The sequence below is a fragment of the Contarinia nasturtii genome, unplaced genomic scaffold (assembly GCF_009176525.2).
Source record: "Contarinia nasturtii isolate CC-2019 unplaced genomic scaffold, AAFC_CNas_1.1 Cnas_scaffold_3175, whole genome shotgun sequence".
NCBI lineage: Eukaryota > Metazoa > Arthropoda > Insecta > Diptera > Cecidomyiidae > Contarinia > Contarinia nasturtii.
Genome location: NW_022200487.1, coordinates 1,029,946 through 1,055,212, shown reverse-complemented (window position 1 = coordinate 1,055,212; position 25,267 = coordinate 1,029,946). Strand labels below are relative to the sequence as shown.

The window sequence follows — 25,267 nt, the reverse complement described above, 5'->3', positions numbered from 1 at the left end:
CATTTTTCTTCTTCTTTTTTTGTTAATTGATTCAACAACTAAATTTATTCCTATTGGTTTCATTGGGCCATTTCTCAATTTTTGAAAAAGTTGGTTTATCAACATTTTTCTAAACTATCTAATAATAACCATTTTTGCAACTTCCCAAGACTTGGTAAGCCAAAAGGTTAAATTCAAACAATTGTTGGCACAAATTCATCCATTATCGGGCATATGTTGACGGTCAATATTGGGGTTGGATGTGTGTGTAGTTTCAGTCAATTTTACCGTCAAAATGGAAAGGAAAAAAAAGAAAAAAACAATTCAGTTAGATTGAATGCAAAACTAAACTATCAATTCAATAAAGTACTCACCTACGGGTTCTTTTATATTCCGCACAGCCCTAAATAGGGACCCGTACTGCGGTCAAGGGTACAATAGAAATCCTTGGATTTAAACTATTCACGCCTAGTAACTAACAAAATTGTTAAAATATTCTTCTTATGATTATTGTTGATTTTATGCTGCTATCAGTTGACATTGTTCGCATGGTGTGGATTGTCAGGTCTCTTCAACGAATCGGGCAATGGTATGCCAAAAAGACGACACATTCCTATAAAATCAGAAACAAACACAAAACATTAATCAATTAATATGAACACTGAACACCAAACGCTCTGCTCTCTATTCTCAATTTAATATTAATACAATATACAATTATGCACATACCTTTGAATAAAATATTCTTTGCGGCAACAATGTCACGGTGCCAAATGACTACGTGCTCAATCATGTCTTCTGGTGCAGCATCATCCAATTCATGGTATTCTCGAGTTAATGACCAAGTTTTGAAGATAACTTTTATCTTTGGCACTAAACGCTCGATGTTCTCACGATCTGGATTGATTGCTCTCTCTACAATTCGCTCTTTCTTAAGCTCTTGTCTGCTCAAATTCGTCACAATTATTGGTGGTAGTCCAACAATCGATTTTGGTATGCAATTTCGACAAATTTTGAATCGATGATTTTTGGTTTCTCTTGGAAATCGCTCGTGACAATTGGCACACGTTATTGATGTACCCCATTCATCTTGAAAACTGACCTTTGTGTGCTCTTGTTTCTTGAAGCTGGTCGCCAATTTACGCGTTCCTGGGCATCTTTTCCGCTTCTTTATGCCCCATGGCCGATTTGGTGCCATTTCTCCAGCACCAATCCAAATCCAAGACGGTTTGTTGTTCGTTACCCGCATGGCAACTTTATCACTTGTTTTGGTAGCCTTGATGTGGTGATCGAGATCCAATCGTGCATATTTTCGAGTCGCATATGCTTGCATTCCCATTCGTTGCATTTTGATGCGATGCAGAATGTACGCTTTCCATGTGGATCCACGCGGCGATGGTATCACTGGGTACGACTTGAAATCCATTTGTTCTTCTTCAACAAACCACCAGGTCAACCGATCAGCCTTCCGATCTCTCTTCTTCTGCTCGGTTTGCCAATGAAATCGTGGATTGGATATTTTAATGTTTTCCTGTTAAATAATAACGTCAAATTTCAATCACGTTCCAAAAAAAAAACATTGTAATAACAAACTTAACTTACCTCAATGTTTGACTTGATATGGCGGCGCACAACGGCCACCCACGTTTTCTCGTTCGGATCGATGGCACTAGCATATGTCATGTTGTTAAATGTGGCCTGCTCCGAATTTTCCACCCAAGCCTTCGCTGGCTTCTCGTACAATATTGATACGCAAACACTATTGGTGATGATTTGCGAGTGAAACCGCTTCTGCTTGCCGATTTGTTTGATTTTATCCATGTCGAAAACCAAATTCCACAATTCATCTCGATGGCCGTACAAGTAATAGTCCAGTGTGTATTTGTTCATTCGATTGGTCAGCGGATTGCGAGAACTTGGCACCACTCCTAGTACAGTGTTCGCCAAATAATACATATCTGTCATATCCAATCGAACGTTTTTCAGTTGGAATCGGCATAACGGGACAAGTGCGAAATTGTTCACTTTTGGCGGTCGATTGTTCGTTATCAACCGATTCTTTCCAGTTCATACAATAAAATGTTCATCTTATTTGTTCTCTCTACATCACCATGTGTCAGATCTTTGTTACTAGTGGCGTAAACTTTTGCGTTTCGTATATCGATGCCGTCAAATTTTGATCCATAGTATTGATGGCCATTGATATTCATGTTATAATACCAGCGTTTCATTTGAAAAAACGATTCAACATGTTCTGAACAATGAGTGTTGAGATTGGTCTGATTATTTCGAATGTGATCTTGGTAGAAATAATTAAAACCATTTCCCAGGCATTCTTTATCGGGCCATTCAAAATTCTCTACACCGAAGTGTGCCTCGACAATGTTACGAAAAGCTGGCGGCATTAGTTCCTCTCTGTCGACTTTATCGGCTAAAACACCGTTAAAGCACTCGATGAAAAATGTTTTACCGTTTTGTACAAAAAATTGTTGGTTCCCATCATCGATGGCTTCTTGAATTTTGTACAACGCCAACAATGATGCCAGTGACGAAATCAGTGTCATTTTGTAGCTTCGATGATCCAAAAACTGAATCACTCTGTCGCGATATTCTTCCCGTATGCTTGACTTGACGCCTTGTTTTATGACTACAAGGTTCTTAATGTCGTCTTTCCTTTCGGGTGGACTGTATAAATGAAACGAAAACAAAGAAAAACATACACACTTATTTAAAAAAAAACTGGTCACAAAACAATATCGCGAAATTGCATCGAAAATCCAATGAAAAAAAAAAACACAGAATAAATATTAAGAAAAACAATGCTTACATATTAAATTGATCCTCTCTTGATCTTGTTCTACTCATGGTTTAATCAATCAATCACAATTTCTGGTGCTTTTCCAAATATTATGGGATAGTTATCACTATTTTCGGTTGCAATCAATTCGCATCAATTTCACAATTCAAATTGTAATTTTTAATGTGTTTTTGTTGGTTCTGCTTGTAAACTGCCTGACGAAATTCAATTATTATTATCAATTTAAAGTTATTTTTCTGACGTGATGATGAGATTTAATGGTATTTCAAATAGCTTCACAGCGCGAACGGTAACTTTAAACTAAAATGAACGCAGAAATGCACCGCTATTTATAGCAAATTATTGCTGTATTGCAAAAATTCAAGCCTCGAAAACTAAAATGACTGGAATTAAACGATTCTATTGATACATCAATATATGCAAACAAATTTACAATATTTTCATTCAACAACTCAATCACTCCACTTTGATTTGCCACAAAACTCTGCCGAAAATGCATTTTTAAACAGGAACATAACAAATCACAAACGAGAGAATTGGAGAAATGGTTTTTTTTTTTCAAATGTGTTTCGATGATTTGGAATATTAACAGTAATACTTTATAAATGTTCTGTCGTTTGAATTGAAAACAGAAACAGACACAAAATATTTCCGCAAATATATCCATCACATTTCGTGAACACACGATATCGTTGTATCAAAACACTGACGAAGCACATCACAAAAACAAGCGGTGATCGGGAATACTGTTGTACGGTCAAAATTCTACAGTTTGTTGCATTCGCACTAGTATTTCGTTTACAGAAAAACAAAAACACAAACACATATTATATTGTCTCTCTCACATGTTTCGTTTCTTTGTGCTGTGACATAAAAAAGCCACTGATACAATATTAGCACTAAAATCCATTTGTCTTATTTTATCATGTTGAAAACTGAAATCGGTTGTCATTTTGAATTTAATTTGTTTGAAAAAAACAACAACAACGCAATTTTTCTGACCGCTAATAAGAACAAAGAAACTCGTGCGTATGAATATCATGGATATACTCTACTTTCCGTTTGACACTAAAATGGCCACATAATTATCCTTGTGAATGTGTGACTCTCTCTGTTGTGCATTTGTGTGTGTAAAAACTTTCAATTGTTTATATGCGCGACCGGTTCAATATTGCATGTTTCAAACCGAAACACCGAATGAATTTGTTTATATCACTTTCCCTCACACACACACAAACTCTGTATTCGTAGCGATATTTGACTTTTTGAATTTGTCCAACTGAATTTTAGGCGACGGAGAATGCAATCGTATGAGATTGTTGTTGTTGTATACCAAAAATCATCTCTTTCTAAACTGGCGGCACTTCTCAGTATAGTTTTGGCCGCTATAAAAAAATCAATCCCGTTAAATATTGAATAGAGTGATTTGTTTGTTTGTGATACATGTTAAATCGAAGAACAAAAAATTCCTTTGCTACATTAATTCTGTTGAAAACTGAAAAATGTGAATACAAACTTTGTGTGTACTTCAGTTGAAAAGAAAACAAATCTGAATGGCAACTCATTATATTTCGTTGTGATTTTGTGTATTGAAACATTTTTGTCAATACACTGTAATTTTGTCGATGTGTGATGTTCAATATTCAACTGATCCTTGCCTTCTTAATGATGCTGGACATATGTATGAATATAAGTGATACAAAATGCAATCAAACAGCGAAAACAGTCGATAGAATTGTTGATATAAATTTTATGTAAACAAAACCGAACATTTGAATCTCATGTTACACATACTTTCATTCTTTAAACGAGTAAGAGTCAGCAAATCGCGCATTGTATCAATACCGTTGTATGCTTTGAGATTCAAACAAAAACGGCAACACATTTGAGTGAGTTTGAATGAGACTGAAAGACTAATAGGAGAAACAAGTGAATAAATTGTAAAATGTTAACGTAATAAATGAACAATTTTATTGGAAACTATGCATATAATCAACTTTCCATTGACACGAAAATTACCACCGAAATGGGTGAAAACGTTACATTTTTCAACGTTAAAATAGATAAAAAACGTTACATTTACGCTAAATTGTTAATTGTTTATACTACGATACTGCAAAAATATTAAGCACATTTCGAAAAATGTTGAATTAACCAGATTATGTTGTAGCACGCAAATTTATTGGGCTTAGTAGTTACTTTAATTAAATCATTTTATATGGAGGACAATCACCTGCAATGCACAGTAAATGACCACGGTCAAGGTCTTTTACATTTCAACACACAATATGTATAATACAAGGCGTTGCTAAGTGAACTCTTGATCGAAATCAACGTTCGTGTTTTGAATGAATTGCTAAAAAGTGGGACATATAAACTATTCTGTCTATAAAAAGCCAATTATTAAAACAATAGTATATTTAAATAACACTAAAGGCCATTTTAAACTTAAATTGATAGGAATTTATATGACTGAAGGACATTCTATCGAAATTATTGACGAAACAAAGAGAAACCATCGCAATAATAAAACAAAAATAATTAATTCATTAAAAAAGTACTGATTGCATTGTACTGCAAGATTTTCGTTTGATTTCAGATTATTAATTTATAAACTTAGAACTTATTCAAACATTTATCTAGTTATATATGCTGCACATGTGCTGCTCTTTACCAACGAAAGGCATTTTTCTATGTAACCTCGATGTTGTCTTTTTCGCTGTAGCCTAGATGGTAGCTAATATGCAGTTCCTATTTCATCTACTGTTTGTACTGCACCCTTTGTTGTAGACGACACATATGTTATCAAATTTTAAAATTAAAGTTGTTTAACAAAAAATTCTATCATTTAATAATAAATTGATTAATGAAGTACATATACATTTGCAAAATTAATTAAATAATTAATGAACTAATCCACGACTATTGACCAATTTGAAAGTAAAGTAAATATCACGTGCAAGTGAGAGATGTTGGAATTTGGAAGCTTATAGTTGAATATTGCCCTGTAAATGTGTCATAATATTAAATTGTTTATTTAAAATAAGATTAATTCTTATCCAACTGCAGCATTGCATATTCAAACAAATTGAAGTTCGTTTCAAAAAACATAAATAAATTCCATTTATTGGTTCATTTATCTATATAAATAACAAAGTTAAATGTTCAACAAAAATCGACTTCAGCATTTATATCCCGTGCAGATCGGAATATAAATAATTATCAAGTCTTTGAAATAAATTATATATGCGAGTGTGTGTGAGTGTTTTGTTCGAAAAAGTTTTGTCAAAAGTTACAAATTGATGTTGTTGATTGGGTCATTTGAAAACTTATGTTAATTTACTAAACTTAGATTCGTATTTCTTTTCACTGAATTTTTTGGTCTTTAAACAATTTCCGACATCGCGCCAGTCAAATAAATGAATATTTTCTTCTCATTTGAATTTAGATCGATAAATTCAACGATTTCCATTTCGAAAATGTTTTCAAAGTTACATTAAGATTTTGTTCATGTCAGTGCTAATAAAATCGGAAACAATTTTAGATGGATTTTAATCTACGCTAATGTTACATGACTTGTTCTAGCATGGCTAGTTGATTCTTATCTAATTTTGCAGGAAATTTGCAAAACGAATTGTTTCGTTTCTTTTTTCAAAAAAACTCATATTCATAACACAGACAATATTCTAGTTAATAATTTAGTATGATTAAAGTCAATACACGCTAGGATCAGTCGTTAAAAAATCTATTGTACAGTTAAACGGCTGTATTCTATCGGCTAAGATTGGCTAGGTACAATGTGTGAAGTTCCGTACGAGGTGTATTTTCGAATAAGGCTGCACGGTTTTGACCTTCACCTTTCTTCACCCAATGACCATACACTCGGAATGCACAGCCATCGATTACCTGTCGAATGAAATTTCAAAAAAAAAAAAACAAATTAAATTCGAACACAGGAAAATGCTGACATAATAATTACCTTTCGAAGAACTTTGACACGGTATGGATCCTTGAGAGAATCTTCCATTCTCAGTGGTTCAATGGTGTACCGCAGTCTCTTGATTCGTACCATTGCACGTACACATAATATCGCATACTGGAACTTTTTGCGAGCATTAAACTGACTTTGACGCCGTAACTGTAATTTCAAACGAGGGAAAATATTCATTTTAAGTTTATTTTGTTTTGGCTTTCGCTGGAAATAAAACAAACACAAACGGTTTAATATAAAAAATATAGGTTTACAAAGCAAATAAAATAAAAAGAATAGGTAGATATTATCGATAAGCGAATAGACAATTGTTTCATTATAGATATGATTGAAGGAAATGCAAGCTGTATATCAAGATCGAAAATTGCGCGTTTTTGAGAAAATAAAATTTGTTAGTGCATTTTTGTCATATATTTGGCATTTGAAATTTTGACATTTTAATTCGATGTACTTTTAACCCTCCTAGGTATAGTTCGAAATAAAAACAATATAGGATAGTTACGGTCTATTAGACCGTCCATACAAAATACAGGAAAACCATAAAAAAAAACAAAGTCACACTTTTTTTCAAACTTTTGTATTTTTCTTTTTTGAAAACACTGAAAGAAGGTTAAAAGTTAAAAATAAGAAAGATTTTAAGAAAATTATCAATTTGAATCATCGTAATCATTTACATGAAAGCGTTTTTTTTCGTTGAAAAAAAAATATTTCGTTAAAAAAAATACTTTCTCATGTAAACAAGTATTGAAATACTGAATGGAAATTGGAAAAACTTCCGATCGATTTTTCTCGCGTTTCCGATGGAGAAAAAAAATTGCTAGCCATGTTATTCCCGGTGTGCTTGACTTCTAGAACACTTTGGACCAGGTTTGGGCCTACCTAATCCACAGGAACCCCTTCTAGCTACAACATCTATTACTGTAGAAATCACCGATCGATTTTTCTTATTCTCGCTTATAAAAGCTATTTACTGTAGAATAACACTTGAAATGAAGAAGAGATGATGTAGGGATGAGAATTTTGAACTTCCCGAACACATTGGACCAGGTCGGATCTAACTATTCAACAGGATGCACTTCCAGATTAAGAAATCTCATTGTCGCAGTGAGAGCTGAAAAATTCAATAATATTATGTGAGATGAATTGATCTGGAAGTGCATCCTGCATCCTCTTCACTTAATTTTAAGTGATATTTTGAAGAGAATAAGAAAAATCGATCGGTGATTCTTACAGTAATAGATGTTGTTGCCAGAATCGAATCCTGTGGACTAGGTGGACCCAAACCTGGTCCAAAGTGTTCTAGAAGTCGAGCACACCGGGGATAACATGGCTGGAATTTTTTTTTTATTTTCCCATCGGAAAGACGAGAAGAATCGATCGGAAGTTTTTCCAATTTCCATTCAGTACTTCAATACTTGTTTACATGAGAAAGTATTTTTTTCAACGAAAAAAACGCTCCTATGAAAATTATTTTGATGATGTGATTTTTCAGTGTTTTCAAAAAAGAAAAATACAAAAATTAAAAAAAAGTGTGACTTTGTTTTGTTTTTGTATGTTTTCCCCTGTATTTTGTATGGACGGTCTAATAGACCGTAACTATACGATCAAGTTAGGATTATCGTCGTTATGCGATATTTTTTTTTACAGATCAGTGGCAGGATTTTAAATTTTATTTTCAATTTTTATTCATTATTCTCGCATAAAGGCAAAAATTTGATGGCAATCGGTCGACGCGTTCCGATATTATGATATTTTTTCTAAGTTTTCGGTCTAATAGACCGTTACTATACCTAGGAGGGTTAAGCAGCTTGTTTTAGTTAGTTTTCAAACTTGTCCTTGTTTCTGTATGTGTCCATTTTTTACCGTTTTTTTTTTTAATTAGAAATGTAGACTTTTTACTTGAATTTGCTCTGAAAAGACCACTGATTATAAAGATTGTAAATGAAAATGAAAATATATTTTTTCCTAATGCAAGATTACCGATTTCCGGAATTAGAAACATGTAAATTCACAGAGTGTACAAATAAAAATAACGGATAGAAAAAAAATTGGGTTGTGACACAAAACAAAATTAAAAACCAACTCAAAAATTTAGTAAATACAAAATGACACCAATTTGAAACAAATGACAAAAAAAATTTCGAACAAAAAAGAATAGATACACGGGACAAAAAGTAAAATAAAAATCAACGCAAAAAATAAATAAATAATTGCATGATAGACGAAATAAAAGCAGAATTAAGACAAATATATCAAAACGTCACAAACACAATGACAATTATATGAAAAGTTCACTCTTTTTTTGTAACATGTTTTTGCCCAGAAACAGTTGGTTACCAGTGCTATTTCGGATATGCGACTGAATCTTCTTGATTTAGCTGACAAACTCCTCTTGAGTGGGCCAATATCTTGTTCAAATAGCTGCTCGTTTTTGTTTTGATTGTGTTCATATTTTTATGATTTGCAATTTTTTCGGGTATTTAATACGATTTAAATTTGTGTTTTGAGTGTGATGTGCGCAAGAAAGTTGAATGTTTGATGGATAATAGAAAGAAAAAGTAATAGGAAAAAAATTAAGAAAAAATCAAAAATATAAAAATTCTAATAAAATATGTTTGAAACAGAACATAATCAAGAAGGGAATTCCTATCTTTGTTTCTTCGAAACATAGAATAAAAAGTGAAAAGAATCTAAAGATATATTGAAAAAGAATGGAAATTTACCGTAGTTGTGAAGAATGGATGTGCCAAAGCTTCTTTGACTGTAATTCGTTTTTCAGGCTCAACAACTAAACATTTTCTAATGAGATCTTTAGGGTCCTCTGCAAATTAAAAAAAAAAAGTTAAACTTTTAATAATCTAATTAAAGGCTTCAAATTTATTCCACACTTACCACTAATATCGGCCCATTCAGGAGATGTAAAACTATATTTTCCCTCCATAATATTTCGCAACATGACCATTTGCTTGCGATGCCAAAATGGCGGACAACCTACAAGCAAGGTGAACATTATGACTCCACATGCCCATCTAAATGAGAAATAGTTCAGGAATTAATTTATGATCTGGTTGTTGGTGATTGAAATAAGTGAACGGAGCTTACATATCAACTTCTTTTGAATATCCGGGAGATTTTTCCCACATACTACATTTTAGTGTCTCGGGGGCCAAATATCCTGGTGTACCGCAGAGATCTGAGGACGATAATGTTTATCGTAAATTTTCTTTGACTTTCTGATTAAATTTTACATTTAATATAAGACAAACATACCGAACAATTTCTCATTATCTGGTAAGATTTTGGCAAAACCGAAATCCGTAATTTTAACATTAAAATTATCATCTAACAAAATATTTTCCGGCTTTAAATCCCTATGAACAATGTTCGAACTATGAATATAATCGACTCCTTCAAAGATTTGTCTCATGATGTATCTCGTTTTCTTTTCAGAAAGGGTTACGACCGACGTTAAATAATCGAATAGTTCACCATTTCGACACAGCTCAAAAACGAGAAAAATGAAGGCATCAGATTCGAACACATCTTGTAATTCAACTGAAATATAATAATGAATTAGTTGCTACTCTTTTAATGTAATAAATTTATTTTAATGAAATTAACAGTTAATTGATGACACGTACTTATATAAGGATGACCCATGACTTGTCGCAAAATAGCGATTTCTTGCCGTGTCGAATCAAGCATTTGTGATGGTGAAACATCACCGCTGTCAGCACCTAAATCAATGATTTTTGCTGCAAACTCCCGTCCTGTCTCTTTTTCAATGCATCTTCGAACCGTTGAGCTGATACCTCTGTGGGAAAAATGTAAGAAGAGATAGGAATTTTGAAATATAAGGGTAATCTTTTTAACCTAACTCCAATTATCTCTAGACAGTGATAAAACATTTCTAATTGATTACATGTTCATGATTTTTCAATTGACTTCATGAATCATAAAGAAAATGTCAGTTTTTTGCGTTTAAATCAAAGAATAAGATTAAAAGGAAAAGATGAAATTCCATGGGCCACGCGCTTATCAGTTTAATAAGACTCACTAGCACGTGAGGCAATATATATTTATATATTGCGTATTGGACTTTGTTAAAATTGCTAGCAATTTGGCATATGCGTATTTGAATGCCAGTTCCTGTTTTGTCGAAATTTTACCGCGTAAAACGACCGTAGGACACGGAAAAAACAAAGCTGGCACATGCCATAGATACATCTGTTCATTTTGAAGCCATACAGTGTGCAACGAAAGCAAAACAAAAAAAAAACAATTAAATCATTCGAAACAAATTACGCAGGCACGAGGAAACCTTACTTTTTCGGGGACAAAAATGAAGTGTTTATTTCTTTTTCATCATTTCAAGTTTATTTTTGGGCATCTTCTGTGACTAACATCAATCGAAATGATTCAATGAACTACTACTTTTGCAGGTTTTTGGACATGCGGCTTATCTTTATTCTATATTATCAGATTCACACATATAAACTTTAGTTGTGTACGATCGGTTTGATGTGACATATGAGCTTGCATATTTCTATTATAATTTGTCATATTTTTATCTTATCGTAATCACGCGTCCTCTAGTCACACTGCTAGCACGCTTTTACACGAAATTCAAAGAAAATAAATGATTCCATCATTATTATCAAGCTGAAGTTATTTACAAACATTGGAAAGGGAATAAAAATATTCCACACGAGCTTCATTCGGATGTTGTTGAAGCAATTTATAGCTATTTATAGTCATATATGTACATATACATATTTTGGTTGTTAACATTGTTAAATCGTCGCGTCGCAATTAGTACTTCTGATATAACAAGTGTTTATATGTACGGCAGTGTCTCACATGTAAATAAAGGCTAATGTCAAGGTGAATCGGAAGACTTCATGAATGATTGAAAGGTAATCACTGAAGATGATGAATTGTTGCTTTAATTAGGAATTAACCAAATTGATGTGCTTTAAAACAAACAAATGCAATTGTGAAAAGAAAATACGAAGAAATTAATTGGCAAAACATTTGTCTTTGCAACAATGACACAGATTCAACCATATTGATCTTACTCGGTGCAAATGAGTTTGTACAACATGTTTGTAGAACATAGTGGAAAGAGTCAGTATTTCTGCAATTGCAATAGAATATGCTGAATTAATGCTCGAACAGTTAAGATCAAGTTTACGCCGGTTTTAAACGGGCACTTTATCTATGACAACGTACAACGACGTCCAATTGAACAAATCAATTTTATTGCGAAATTTATGTGTACTTTGTGATAGGATATTCCATGGAAATATATGAAATATTGCTTGCTTAAAATAGTAGTGAAGCAGTTTTTTTAAGAAGCAACACTCTGCAGAAAACAGATTTGGAATATAAAATTGACGTGTTTATTACAATGGTAATTTAGTTTAATCATTGTTGATTGTAGAAATTTCATAGTCAGCGCATGCTTACAATCAATGTCAATACAGTGGTGTGATTCATAATAACAAGATAATAATATAATAGAGTCGTTGAAAAGTCCATGCTCCAAATCCAGTCCGGCGTTTGTTAAAAATATATCCTGCACTACACATGCGATATTTACACAGTATGTATTGAGTGAGAATGACTGGTTGTATTTTAGTACGTGATAAATTTTGGCGAATCGCCTCATTCACTAATTTAAAACGGAAAGTTTCTTAAATATGTGGCGCAGTTTGAACTGGATGGGAAATGCGTGCATTGCGTTTATTTTTAGAATCGTTCAATTAATCGTAATGGCTTAACTGCAGTCGGATGTTTTTGGTCTATTTTTATGCATTCACTTGACGTATTTGTGTCATGATAAGATTGAGCAAATGCACAGATCATCACAAATGTCATAGAATTCAACAAAAACGCACGCGTACGGGTTCAGGCCGATATTGAAGTCAACTTCAATGATCGCATTGGTGCAAAGATGAAAAAATGAGATCAAGTCCGTGCAGCCAGCGAATAAAAGTTTGTACGAAAAATAGAAGGTAAAACGAGACAAAAGGAGAATAATCATCAACGAGATGAATAGAGCAATCGTCGTGATTACACCATTGCAAATCTTTATAAATTAACTCTAATCAAAGTCATGACAATATTAAGACCGTGATTTGACTTTTTTATAATCTAAAAATATTTCTCCGTTTTCATTCTTTTTCTCACTAACCATTCGTGTGATATGAATGATTCCAGACTTGATCCAGTGAGTTATTGTGAGTTTTGATTTTATTTTTCGAAAGCTGTCATTGTCACAATTTAAATTGGATATATAGTCGGAATGCGATAATGGGAAACGTTCTAATTGTATTCATGATCACTTCGCTGTGTATAGTTTATTTTTGACGTCCAACTGTGATAACTCTTTGACATATGATCAAGAATGAATTTGAACGCTTGCATTTTGTATAGCAACAGATGACTACTAGAATCAATTTATTGACTTTACCCTTTTCTATGAGATGAAACAGACAGAAAAGTCTGGTTAAAGAAACTTGAAACGGCGGTGAATTGACACATAAATTGGTTTTTATCTCACAACAAACATCTTTTTTTTTAATTAAATGTTCATTTTTAAGAAACTCAATGACCTTGAAGAAAAAAAATATTTTATCGCATTTATCCGGTTAAAAAAATGCTTGTCTGAAAAATTGGAATAACTCAAACAGCATGAAAAAAGTCAAACGATTCAAATTAACGGAGTCCGATTGTATGAAAAGTACATTGAATTTTGCAAACAACATTATTATTTGAATTATTATTATCAATGGCGTAAATTTGTCCATACAAATAGAGTGTCTGCTATTTTTAGCATCATTTCGACCAAGATCAATTGGAGCGAATTAAGAAAATTTTAACAACAAAAGATACATCACAATGAATGAATGGAATTATTTTTATATAAATCGCACATATTGTCTGAATGAAATAATACAACATTGTGAAACCGAATTACCAAAATAGCTTCAAGTATTGCTACATTAGATTTTTATCACTGGAATGAATTTCTTTCTTGAAATAGGAAATATTTCAACATTTAACTGTGGGCATGTTGCTAAAAAATGTTGATAGAAAAAAGATAAAACGATACGGTGTTTGTCGAACGATTGACATGAGCGTTGACGTCAATGCAAAGTAACCACATTAAGGAACCAAAATTCAACGCATCGTATATTAATCGCGTGAAATGGTAAATGAGATGAAAAAATAGCAACAATTATATTCAACTCACTAATCAGTTTGGCGTCACAATAAATTGTCGAAATAAATAAACAGAGCGTAAAATTGATTGTTGCATGACATTCAATTCGCTATAATTCAAAGTGTGCCTCCGACTACTTATAATATAAATAAACGGTTTTTAGCTCACATTTCAACCAAAAATGCCATGCAAAACAATTTGTTGCACCACAAAGGAATTTGGGTTTATTGCCAAATTAAATATCAATATTTATTTGGTCGGCTGTGTGTGAGTGCGACTTTGTAAATATTTCGATTGCTTTTACTTTTTTCATTTCAATTCTAGAACTCTTCCATTCATTACGCAAAATTGAAAAAGTTTCCATAAATGATGGGCGCACAGTGAATGATCTTATCGTTTTAAATGTAGAAATTTTCCATTGCATATAATATATATTATATATCTTCAACGCAATGTGTAGTGCAGCGCCGACGACTAAATCATGTTAAATGCGTACGCGTGATTTAAAAATGGAAAAAAGCAAGAATCGAGAAAACTGATTGTCGAAACTAAAGCGGAATTGTAAAAGAGGACAGACGATAAAATAAAATTATGAAAAATACATATTTATATGAATGGAAAAAATCCGATACATTCGAATGGAATCGATGAACATTTGAGAAATGGCTGTTGAATGAATACAAGCGAGTTAGCATGAAAAAATATAAGATCAATAGCAAAAAAAACAACGTCATACTAACACCTTAGATATAGATAAATCAACACTACAATTCAATGACTGAGTCACACGAGTTAAGGTCATGGAATAAACCCAAATTTTGTTGCGCTTATAGCCGCGTCTGATGAACTGCAAGCGATTAATATGTATTCCTTATTGTGGGCCACTATTAATGATGATGCATTTTCGGAGAAGCATGCGATTGAAGCTGAGTCAAGTGACACGACGTGAGTAGTCACATGTGAGCGGTTACATCTTTTTATTTTGGCCCATAAAAAGCACGCGAGAGATAAAACGTTCACCACAGTATTTAGTATGTATATAAGTACGAATACCATATAAAATATCACAGACGAACGACAGAAGAAAATTAAATAAAAGAGGAATGATAAATAAACTGCGTTTGCAAGCACTTACACAAACACGATAAAAAAAACTGAACAAAAAAGTATATATATATGTATAAAAAACAGAAAAAAAACTCTAACTCTGTGTGAATGAGTGCTGGTAATTTTCCACTGGATTGTTTTTTATTCTCTCTTTCTCTCAATGCGCTTGTTTGTATTTGCCATTGAGATGTATGCGAAAGAGCATACATTTGCCCACTTTTGTCCGCTTAACTTTTTTCTATTTGGATTTTATCGAATGTACCCAGTCACGTCTTTCATTTGCTTTAATTCGCTAATATTATGAATTCAATCATAGAAAATTACTTTCGATTGGATAGCACAGACGATGGTGGCGATGTTCATATTGCAATTAATAGAATCGGCATCATATATATCGTATATGCTTGCATTTGCTTTCAGTCTGTTCATGAATTTGATAAAATTCAACTATAACATCCGAATCAAGTCCAAAAATAATAACCTATTTCCTATTATATAAATGGAAACCGGCTTATCAAGAATAGGTGAGTTTGTATAATGTCAACGATTTGAACAAACTTGTGTCTATTTTTAGAATCGTTTATTTTCCTCTTCACGTTCAAGTTTTTTATTTTGATTTGTAAGACGTGAGTTTCCAATAAAATTTTGCATCACGTGCAAAAAAGAAAATTTAAAGAGAAATCATATTTAATAACAAAACTTGATAAGGCGCCTAAATTCTGAACGCGTTTTTTTTTCTTCAATTTAAATATCTTTATCAAAATATAATACATAAGATGCCGCTTATGGTGTTTGACTTTCTCTGTCCTATCAAACGGTTTGTATTTTTCCTTCAATCTACATATTTTATTTGTTATTCTGAAGCAATTAAATCGTTCCCATTATGTTCTTGTTGGCATTTTCTTTTCATCTGTTCACGTCGTGATCATATGACCATTTGTTTTAAAAAGCTTTCTTTAGGTCCCACATTATCTCAATGGTCTATGGCAGTACCGCGATGCTTCGAGAAAGTTCGAATGCTGACATTTGTCAAGCGTATCATACAGTTATTGTGTTGAAGTGTGGCAATGATTTCTGTAGTATCGGATTATGGTCTTGTCGGTCATTGTTCGATTGCAACGGTTTTATTTGTTGTTTATTTTATCGAAGTAGCAAATAATTTCATTCAAAATTCGTGAATACAAAGTTCTTGTGAATAATTATTATAAATCAAACAGTCATTCGTCGAAAGTGTTTTCAATACTTTTGGGATTTAAAAACGTGTGACCATAAAACAAGTTATTTAATAGTAACTTATATCAAAGTTTGTATTATAATATCTGGAATTCGGTATAGGTTAATCAACACAACCGTTTACGGTGCACAATTTCAATTTTATTTCAAATAGATTAGTAGAAAAAATTTAAATTACATTCTATCTTCTTACTAGCTTACAAAAAAAAAACAGTTGCAAACTTAAAAATAAAGTCGATGCAGTGTATTGAAATAAAGCACACTTAGCAACATAGCATAAATGTCGTTGTTGATATTTTCAGATTCTATCTCTCAGATCAAACATTAGAAGTTTATCACATCAAAAAAACGAAAAAAAAGAAACGGGACGAAGAAATAAAATAAAACAACACAAATTAATTGTTTTCAATTAAATGAAACTACAGACCAACACTATGTACAAGCCCCCATTTTTAACGCTTTTTCATTGGTTGATTCCGTCACGTCATACACTTATTGGAAAAGGCAAGTCATATAAAAATATAAACGTATTTTCAAGACATGCATATATTTTGTTCCATAAATTTTGACGTCGCAACGATCTGACGAATATCAAACGAAAAGAAACAAAAATTATAAATATTTGTTATTTGTGAAAGAAGATATAGACTTTGTACATGCACAGTCTAAGTTGTTACACATAAAAACCAACAAAATTTGCGATCGGCTTTTTGAATGTGTGTGCCCTATATAAAAAGATGTGTTTTTACAAAATGACAATTGGAATATTTTTTTTTCAGAAGATCTGTTTCCAATGATAATTGTTTGAGTTTATAAAACATGTTCAATTCAGAGAAATCAATCGATTGTTTTTTATGTATGAAATACCGTCATTGATTAAATGCGTATGAATTGAGTTTTTTTTTTACTTTTGTTTTTAAATCCCGTATTATCAATGTCTGATTCTCGGAGAACTATTTATTTCTGATTTATTTTTCCTTGACGTGTAACTGAAAATGTTGACGTAAATTTGTTTGTTTTTCAATTTTTGTGCATCTTTTCAGTATTGCAATTTGGCTTCGCTCCATCATATGGATGATATGGCTCCATCATATATTTTTCCATGGTTTTTTTTTTCTACGGCCATTTTTATAAGGAACTTAATATATTATGTTTCACAATTATTGTGAAAATGTAACATACGGTTGCTACGAGAAAAAAGTGCTGATTCTTGTAAGCAATAAATTGCAATTCAAATTAGAAACACGAACAAAACGATTGGAAGAGAACGTGCCTCTAGTGATCAGCCTCATTTTTTGCTTAACAATCTAATGGCAACTTTTGCAAGAGTTATGAAATTAATTAATGGTTTTAGCTGGTTCCTGTTGATTTTCGCTATTCAATAAGTGCCAACAATCATTTTGCCTATCAATTTTGTTCGATCTAAATGAATAAAGTGTGAATGAATGTACAAAAAGTATCTTACCTGCCGAGAATTTCTTTGGGTTCATATTTGGCATAGAAGCCTTTGGCTGCATCCTTATCGGGCAACAAGTCATCATCTTCTTCTTTTTTCGTCATTGTCATTCTAGTTTTAAAGACCACGTTTGTACTGCGCGAACGAAATTGTGACGAAGATTTGCAGCTGCACTTCTATTTACAAATATTTGACAATGTTTTTGATTTCGAATATGTGCTAACGAACGTTTCTATTTTTATGTGGTTTGTAGCTTTATATCACGATCGTGCTCGAACCAAAACTATGTGACTGCAAAACACACTTGACTTTATGATATTTAGATAACGATAATTTTTATGCGTCTCTCTCGTTCGCTTTCTCGTTCAATTTAATTTAATTGGTTTAATATTCTTTATATATATTTTTGATTGTTGTTGTTGATTTTTTTTTTTGTAGTAATAGTTTGACCGGAATGTTATCACATAGGATTCTGTGATCTCAAATCTGCTCCCTATTTGCTAGGCTCGTGTTAAAAATGAATGAACTGTTGGTATATTTGGGTTATCACGTATCAATGATTCTGTACCAGTATTCAGCTGATGCACAATGTATTTGTATATTTTTTTCTGTCCATAAAATTTGTCCTATTGTTTTTTCATCACAGAAATCGCATTTTTTCTGATCACATATATTTGAAAGCCGTAAAAGATGCTTCAATGTCACAAAAGGTTAACTAATTTTAAATATTTAGCAAGCACAGTAAAAAAACTATATGCGATTTTATTAGATCTATGATAATTTCTATCGCTTGACGTAAATTATGTTGAAAAGTTTTCATTCATGTTATTTAAAAAAGTGAATAAAATCTAATTCCATTTAAATCATCAAAATCACTTGGTATTTTTATTTATTTGAAATCAGTAACTGCAATCTTGAAATTCGTTTTACTTCTTTTTCTTCGAAGTGTGCGCAACGCTCACGTAAAATTACACAACAATTCTCACATTGACTTAACCGAATGAACGAAAAATGTGGATTTTTGCTCCTCTCTCTTTATTCGTTCTCCTTCGCTCTTCCTCTCTCTCTCTCTTTTCATACAGCTATTTGACAGATAGTCAACGAAGAAATAGCAGAATTGAAAAAAAAAATCCCCGAAAATATTTAGATTTTGGCTGTTTTTATTAATGTTGATTTGAAATTGCACTTTCTTCGATGTGTATTTACAACGATGGAATAAAATCAGAACTCAAACAAAACGAAACGAAAAAAAATATCTAAAGCATTTGTCTGTTGAGTTTCTCTTGCTTATGTGTTACCGAGTTATAAATATTTCAATGAACGACCTTACACTCTGAATCACATGCTAGCACTGAATCCGTTGACTTTATAGTTGACATCGTCAACTAAAGAATGATGAATATACTTATTTAACCACAACAATCTTACACATCTCTCACTGATATGCACATCGAATTTGATTGAATAGGTATTTTCATACATATGTGTATGCTGTATGTATAATACGTTGTCCCTTTTTAACACATCCAATTCAGTGCCACAGCTGTTTCATTCTAATCAGATGTACTGCATATTTCAAATGTCATTTGAGTAATGAAAGAAAGAGAAAGATCTGAGAGTTTGAAAGCGAACAGAGACATCTTACGCAAAAATATTGTACTAAAAATATCTCCTCCTTTTTTCAGCGTTTCAATTTCTATTTCATGCAATATTAAAAATCTTGAACAAAATCATTTCATTAATATTGAGGGGAAACACTTAAATTTGTTTTAAAATTGTCAATAGCTCTTCAACTGTTTAAAAAGAATCAAAACATTTTTCAAAATGGTTCATTTGTTTAGCATTTGACAAATTTATGGTTCAGTGAGTGGTCCAATCCTGTGTCAAAACTACTACATTTACGCAAAATTTCAGTTATCGTTAAAGCGTTGTGTAGCTGTGTATGTGTGTTTATCTGTATAACATTAGAGTATCGGCATCGTCAATCATTCCTTCTTCTCGACAGATTTATTCTTTATAAATGTGAAAAAAGTACAGTTCTTTCCCATTCATTTCGTGAAATTTATGATATATTTGAAAAATACTTACAAAGAATTCGGAAAAAGTCCATATATTTGTGAAAAATCTATTTGTTTTTAAATTGATTGTTTTTTATTCGTTCGGGGCGGCTTTGTTTCCATTGAATTTCAGCGTTGCGGCCTTGCAGTGTTAGTGATTTTATGTTTGAGTTTAAGTGAAGCCCCTTTTCGCTTCATCAAAGTCTTATGTATGTTGTGTATCGTGTTTATGCACATATATGCGGCGGAATACATAACCACTCAATGCATACGCACACATTGGAATTTTGGTGTGAAGTCAAGTTATAGAGACAAACAATTCTCTAAAAAACATTAAACAACATTTCATATAATTTTCCGTGCAAATCATTAGCAGCAATTATTACACATTGTACAACAATTTACATACATTGACACATATACAGATACACGTTTATTTGAATTGACGGTTTCTTTTTCGTACGAATTTTCTCTGTTGCAGTATTCTTCGACAGTTCCATAGCAGGCAAAAGTTGTTGTGTGAAGCAGACGACGACGGGAGTCAGACGAGTGTAACAGCAATTAATAAATACTCTACGAGTAGACGTTGGGGACATTACATTCATAGTTTTTTTTTTTTGAAATTCAAGCAGTTTCACTTCTTTTTTTATTCTCCATTTGTGTATTTTGTATTTATTGAATACGTTGCATCAGCTACAATGTCATCGGACACCGCAAAGAATGTAAGTCTTTGAAAATATCTGGATTCGCATTATAGTAATAAAAAAAAACTTCTGAGGCGTTCAAGTGCTGTAAACAATAGTGAGAACATTAAAGTAACAAACTTGAACTACATCTATGCTATCAAATTTTAAGTGATTTCAAGTTCAATTTGACATACATGGATTTTGGTTCGATGACTCATTATTCAATTCCTGTTGTGTGTTTATTTAAAACTTTTTTTTGCACTTCTCTTTGTCATTTATTCGTGTGCATCGAATGCAGTGAGTCCCTAATTCATTAAAAAACTTCAACCAGGGGATATGCGTTTGACCATTTAATTTATATCGACAGTTTTGTGCGGTATCGAATGTCGTTTATTTCTTAGGCGTGGCGGAAAATTTTGAAAAATAAAGAACAAAAAATGTTTTGTTTTCCATCTTTTCCATCGAATGAGCACGCAAAAGTCTCCGACATTTGTCGCCATAGCCTGAATGCAATTAAAGAACTTGTGTATTGCTGAACATGAAATGCTCCAAATTAAAATGAATTAGATTCTGTTCTAATTGCTTAGTTTAAATTACTGATTGAAATGACACTGAACTTCGTAAATGTAACACAAATTCAATTAATGTTTTTCATTCTGCAATCAGTACAATCTCATTGTAGGCAAATCAAAAATGGAGATTCTTTAAATTCTCACAATTTCATTTATATTTCTCGTTAGTTTACAATCGTTTTTATGTGAATGACAGTGTATTTTTTGTTAAAAACAAACGTTCTATTCGATCACATTAATGAAGATGTGTCAACATCTGTTTTCCAATTTCAAAACGATTTCAAAGTAAAAGAGCATTTCATTTGCTAAATCCAAGCGATTAAAGTATTTTACGTGATCTATTTGAAGAATCAAATCGGCTCGGAAATGACTCGATGTATTTTCGTGTTTATTTTTTACATTTCATAAATCAAACGAATCATTTTGTCTATAGACAATTTTTTCGGGATCATTCACTCCACATTAGTATGCACTGTATATACACTATCGCTATTGTTTTCTGAAACGGAAATCGTGTAACACGCAAACAAAGCATTTCAAATAGATCTAAAATGAAATATTAATATGAACGATAAAGTGAAAAGATAGAATCAAGATTTGAATTAGTTCTTGTTGGGATTCATTTAATCTGAAATGTAACAAAAATAAGTTTTTTTTCTTAATTTAATTGCATACAATTTTAAAATCGATACAATTTTCTAGAAACAGAACACATGTACAAATAACTTAGTGACGTCGTCTTTTTTGTATGTTCAATAATAAAAACAACAACTTTACTTAACAAGTAATTTATATTGTGATTAATTGAAAGCCAACAAACGCCGTTTGTTTATGCAGCGCACATATAATCATTTTGGTAAATGAATATGCACTCTCTTCTCGTCACTTAATACGGCATTAGAGTTTCTCTTATATCTCTATTTGTCTTGATTTTCATTTTCAACTTAATTTACAGTATTAGGTTTCTAACATTTGTATTGAAAACTAAATTAAATACAAATGAAGCGATATTCTTGTTTCACTATAACTATATCTAAAGATAGTTTTTAATGCAAATTGAACATTTACATGTCAAATTTTAGAATTTATTCTTAACGCAAAAGGTGTTTTTTTACCATAAAATTACCGTTTATTGACATAAAATAATCCACGGCATATATTGTCATTCAAACCATGTAAGCGTGGTGCAAATTACTTGGTAAAAATGTTCACGTAAGCGAAAATATCGAACGACTTCTCACAGTATAAATGAAAAAAAAATCATTTAACATTTACAAAAACAGTTCACTGAATAAATACTAAAAGTCGTTATTGTTTCTTTGTTTTTGTATGGAATTGGAATTTGCAATCGCAACAGATTGAAAATGACCTAGAAATAGTTGAACCATCGCATAAAAATAGTGACTGATTAAGAATTATACATTTTTTTAAATTTAAATTTCTATTTTGATTTGAATAGTTCTCAAGCCTTGATACACCGGGATACGTTGGTTTCGCAAATCTACCAAATCAAGTTCACAGAAAATCAGTGAAAAAAGGTTTCGAGTTTACATTGATGGTGGTCGGTGAAAGCGGTTTAGGCAAGTCGACATTAGTCAACAGCTTATTTTTAACTGATTTGTATCCAGAACGAGTTGTACCAGATGCTATCGGTAATTATTTATTATTCATTTGGGTTTCCTAGTAATCAAATTGTTTTTGTTTTTTATTTTGTTTACATAGAAAAACAAAAACAGACTGTCAAACTGGATGCATCTACGGTTGAAATTGAAGAACGTGGTGTGAAATTGCGATTGACCGTTGTTGACACACCCGGTTTCGGCGATGCCATCGACAATTCAAATAGTTTTAGTGCAATCTTAGAATACATTGACGAGCAGTATGAACGTTTTTTACGTGACGAGTCGGGTTTGAATCGTCGAAACATTGTTGATAATCGAATTCATTGCTGCTTTTACTTTATTTCCCCTTTTGGTCATGGTTTGAAGCCACTGGATATTGAATTCATGAAGAAGCTTCACAATAAAGTAAATATTGTGCCTGTCATTGCAAAGGCCGACTGTTTGACAAAGAAAGAAATGGAGCGTCTGAAGAGTCGCGTTCTAAAAGAGATTGAAAACAATGGCATCAAAATATATCCCTTGCCTGATTGTGATAGTGACGAAGACGAGGATTACAAAGAACAAGTACGTCAACTCAAAGAGGCAGTGCCATTTGCTGTATGTGGAAGCACCACAGTGCTCGAAGTTAAAGGCAAAAAGGTATATTAATTTAACACTCGCTTAGAAGGTTCATGTTATTACGTAAACTTTATAGTTATTTGGAAAAAATGGTCCACGAATTCAAATGATTTTGATTTTTCAGGTACGAGCAAGAAATTATGGTTGGGGCACGATAGAAATTGAAAATCCAGATCATTGCGATTTCATAAAATTGAGAACAATGCTGATGTAAGTACAATGATTTTCAAGTTTGCAAATTAATTTTGAATGTACTCTAATTCAATTGTTCTTTTTTTTCTCATTCAGAACGCACATGCAAGATTTACAGGAAGTCACACAAGAAGTGCATTATGAAAACTACAGATCTGAACGTTTGGCCAAAGGCGTCAAGAAAAATGGCATTTCAAATGGAAATGCTAAAGATGATTCTCCGCCGGCACCAATAATCAGCTCCGACAAAGATCGTATTTTACAAGAAAAAGAAGCCGAACTGCAACGAATGCAGGAAATGCTGGCTCAAATGCAAGCTAAAATCGCACAAAAATAAGGCCATCGTATAGAAATTGCACATAATCATATTTTATACACAAAATTAAATTCTATTACCAAAATAATTCGTAAATTGACAATTTTATCGTACTCAAATTCATTTTATTCATTTGTTTTTCGTTCGACCGGCTTCAGATCGTCCGATTAGCTCTCTCTCTCTCTCAATGCGCAATTTTTTTTGAAATTATTTTGTCATCGATTTCGATTAGTTTAAATTGCAAGTATTTTTTTTTTTGTATTTGAGCCAATATAATAAACCATACTCTCTGGTACGCACACAGAGAGAATATGGTTGAAAGTACCAGCTCTATTAATATGCTTCCAATATTCTGACAAAAGCAATTACAAGCTAACTCCAAACTATTTTTCCATTTTATATATGATCCATGATTTAAATTTAATCTTAAAAGCTCACACTGTAAAGAGAAACATTGACTTAAGTAATAGCAACTTGCTGGTTAGCATTTTTTATGGAAGAAAAAAAATATCAATATTTTGTATGCATGCTTTTATTCTCGTAAAATTTCCGTATTATTTTAAATATGTATTTTCCGAAGGCATTTCAATATGTTATCAACTTATGAAACAGTTTTTTGTAACTAGTGAGTAAGAAATTACTAAGAATAAATAACAGTTTGTATACTAAATTGGAATAAAATAAAAATGTCATAAAGTGTACACTTTTATGCGAGAATTTGAATGTCTGGTCAAATCAAGTGATACGAGTTGAACAAAAGGTTTTTGATGAATTGTTCGAAAGTTCTTCAGTATCTCCGTTATTTCTTCTGCAGTTCTTAGTTTTACATACTGAGGCTATCAATTGCCATACCTTAACATTCGCTACCCAACGGACAAATATGTAACGTTTTTAGGACATTTTAACGTTAAAAAATGTAACGCTTTAACCCATTTTTGTGGCAATTTTCGTGTCAAATGGAAGGTAGAATATAGGCATAATGTGAACCACTTTTTCGGCTTTTTCGTGTTGCGATACACAACAACATCTTCTGTGTGTTTCGATTGTTTCTCTTTTTGTTATTATATTCTAAGAAAATGTAGCGGCAATACAATGTAAACAAATGTAAATAACATAAACTCGTTGAGTTCATAATATCGTATTCATACGATTGATTTTAAGCAAATGAAATTTGAAAAACAAACCGGAAAAAAAGAGGATGAAAATACAAATCTTACTCTCTTCTCTCTCTGTGTGTTTCGATTGTGCATGAATAAAAAAAAACATTGCGTAGGAATTTCAAGTGACTGTGAAATACATTTATAAATGTACCTTTTTTTAGATTTGTTTGATTTGATTTTAGTTTCAGAAACATTTTTTTATTTTTTTTATTTCATAATTCAAATTCGAATT

General features: G+C 32.1%; 3 protein-coding genes across 10 annotated transcripts; 1 reads left to right on the top strand and 2 right to left on the bottom strand.

The window, feature by feature from the left end:
* Window positions 1–3,018, bottom strand: LOC116349854. Of its 2 annotated transcripts, XR_004201958.1 has the most exons (5): window positions 2,807–3,018; window positions 1,582–2,664; window positions 709–1,510; window positions 354–592; window positions 1–150 (listed from the first exon to the last, which is right to left on the bottom strand). XR_004201958.1 is itself a non-coding variant. In XM_031781459.1 (4 exons), the coding sequence occupies exons 2-4, from the start codon at window positions 1,942–1,944 to the stop codon at window positions 510–512; spliced, it is 1,248 nt and encodes a 415-aa protein (XP_031637319.1). In that variant the 5' UTR covers window positions 1,945–2,664; window positions 2,807–3,018; the 3' UTR covers window positions 213–509. The 2 variants fall into 2 exon arrangements, 1 of the variants encoding a protein (XP_031637319.1); XM_031781459.1 differs by lacking the exon at window positions 1–150 and having other exon boundaries at window positions 213–592.
* Window positions 3,019–5,891: 2,873 nt separating this feature from the next.
* On the bottom strand, window positions 5,892–19,229 carry LOC116349901 (phosphorylase b kinase gamma catalytic chain, skeletal muscle/heart isoform). 2 transcript variants are annotated; one of them, XM_031781543.1, is made up of 9 exons: window positions 17,822–19,229; window positions 10,430–10,602; window positions 10,059–10,343; window positions 9,891–9,981; window positions 9,681–9,817; window positions 9,512–9,609; window positions 9,126–9,209; window positions 6,777–6,935; window positions 5,892–6,703 (listed from the first exon to the last, which is right to left on the bottom strand). In XM_031781543.1, exons 1-9 carry the CDS (start codon window positions 17,920–17,922, stop codon window positions 6,569–6,571), a joined length of 1,263 nt encoding a protein of 420 aa, XP_031637403.1. In that variant the 5' UTR covers window positions 17,923–19,229; the 3' UTR covers window positions 5,892–6,568. The 2 variants fall into 2 exon arrangements, with proteins under 2 accessions (XP_031637403.1, XP_031637404.1); XM_031781544.1 differs by lacking the exon at window positions 9,126–9,209 and having other exon boundaries at window positions 17,822–19,228.
* A 550-nt stretch (window positions 19,230–19,779) lies between these two features.
* LOC116349925 (septin-1) lies at window positions 19,780–24,592 on the top strand. Of its 6 annotated transcripts, XM_031781587.1 has the most exons (7): window positions 19,850–20,019; window positions 20,351–20,420; window positions 20,502–20,591; window positions 22,587–22,779; window positions 22,850–23,388; window positions 23,492–23,577; window positions 23,656–24,592. In XM_031781587.1, exons 3-7 carry the CDS (start codon window positions 20,568–20,570, stop codon window positions 23,894–23,896), a joined length of 1,083 nt encoding a protein of 360 aa, XP_031637447.1. In that variant the 5' UTR covers window positions 19,850–20,019; window positions 20,351–20,420; window positions 20,502–20,567; the 3' UTR covers window positions 23,897–24,592. The 6 variants fall into 6 exon arrangements, with proteins under 6 accessions (XP_031637445.1, XP_031637447.1, XP_031637442.1 ...); XM_031781585.1 differs by lacking the exon at window positions 19,850–20,019 and adding an exon at window positions 19,780–19,843 and having other exon boundaries at window positions 20,351–20,591; XM_031781582.1 differs by having other exon boundaries at window positions 20,351–20,591.
* Window positions 24,593–25,267: the final 675 nt, after the last annotated feature.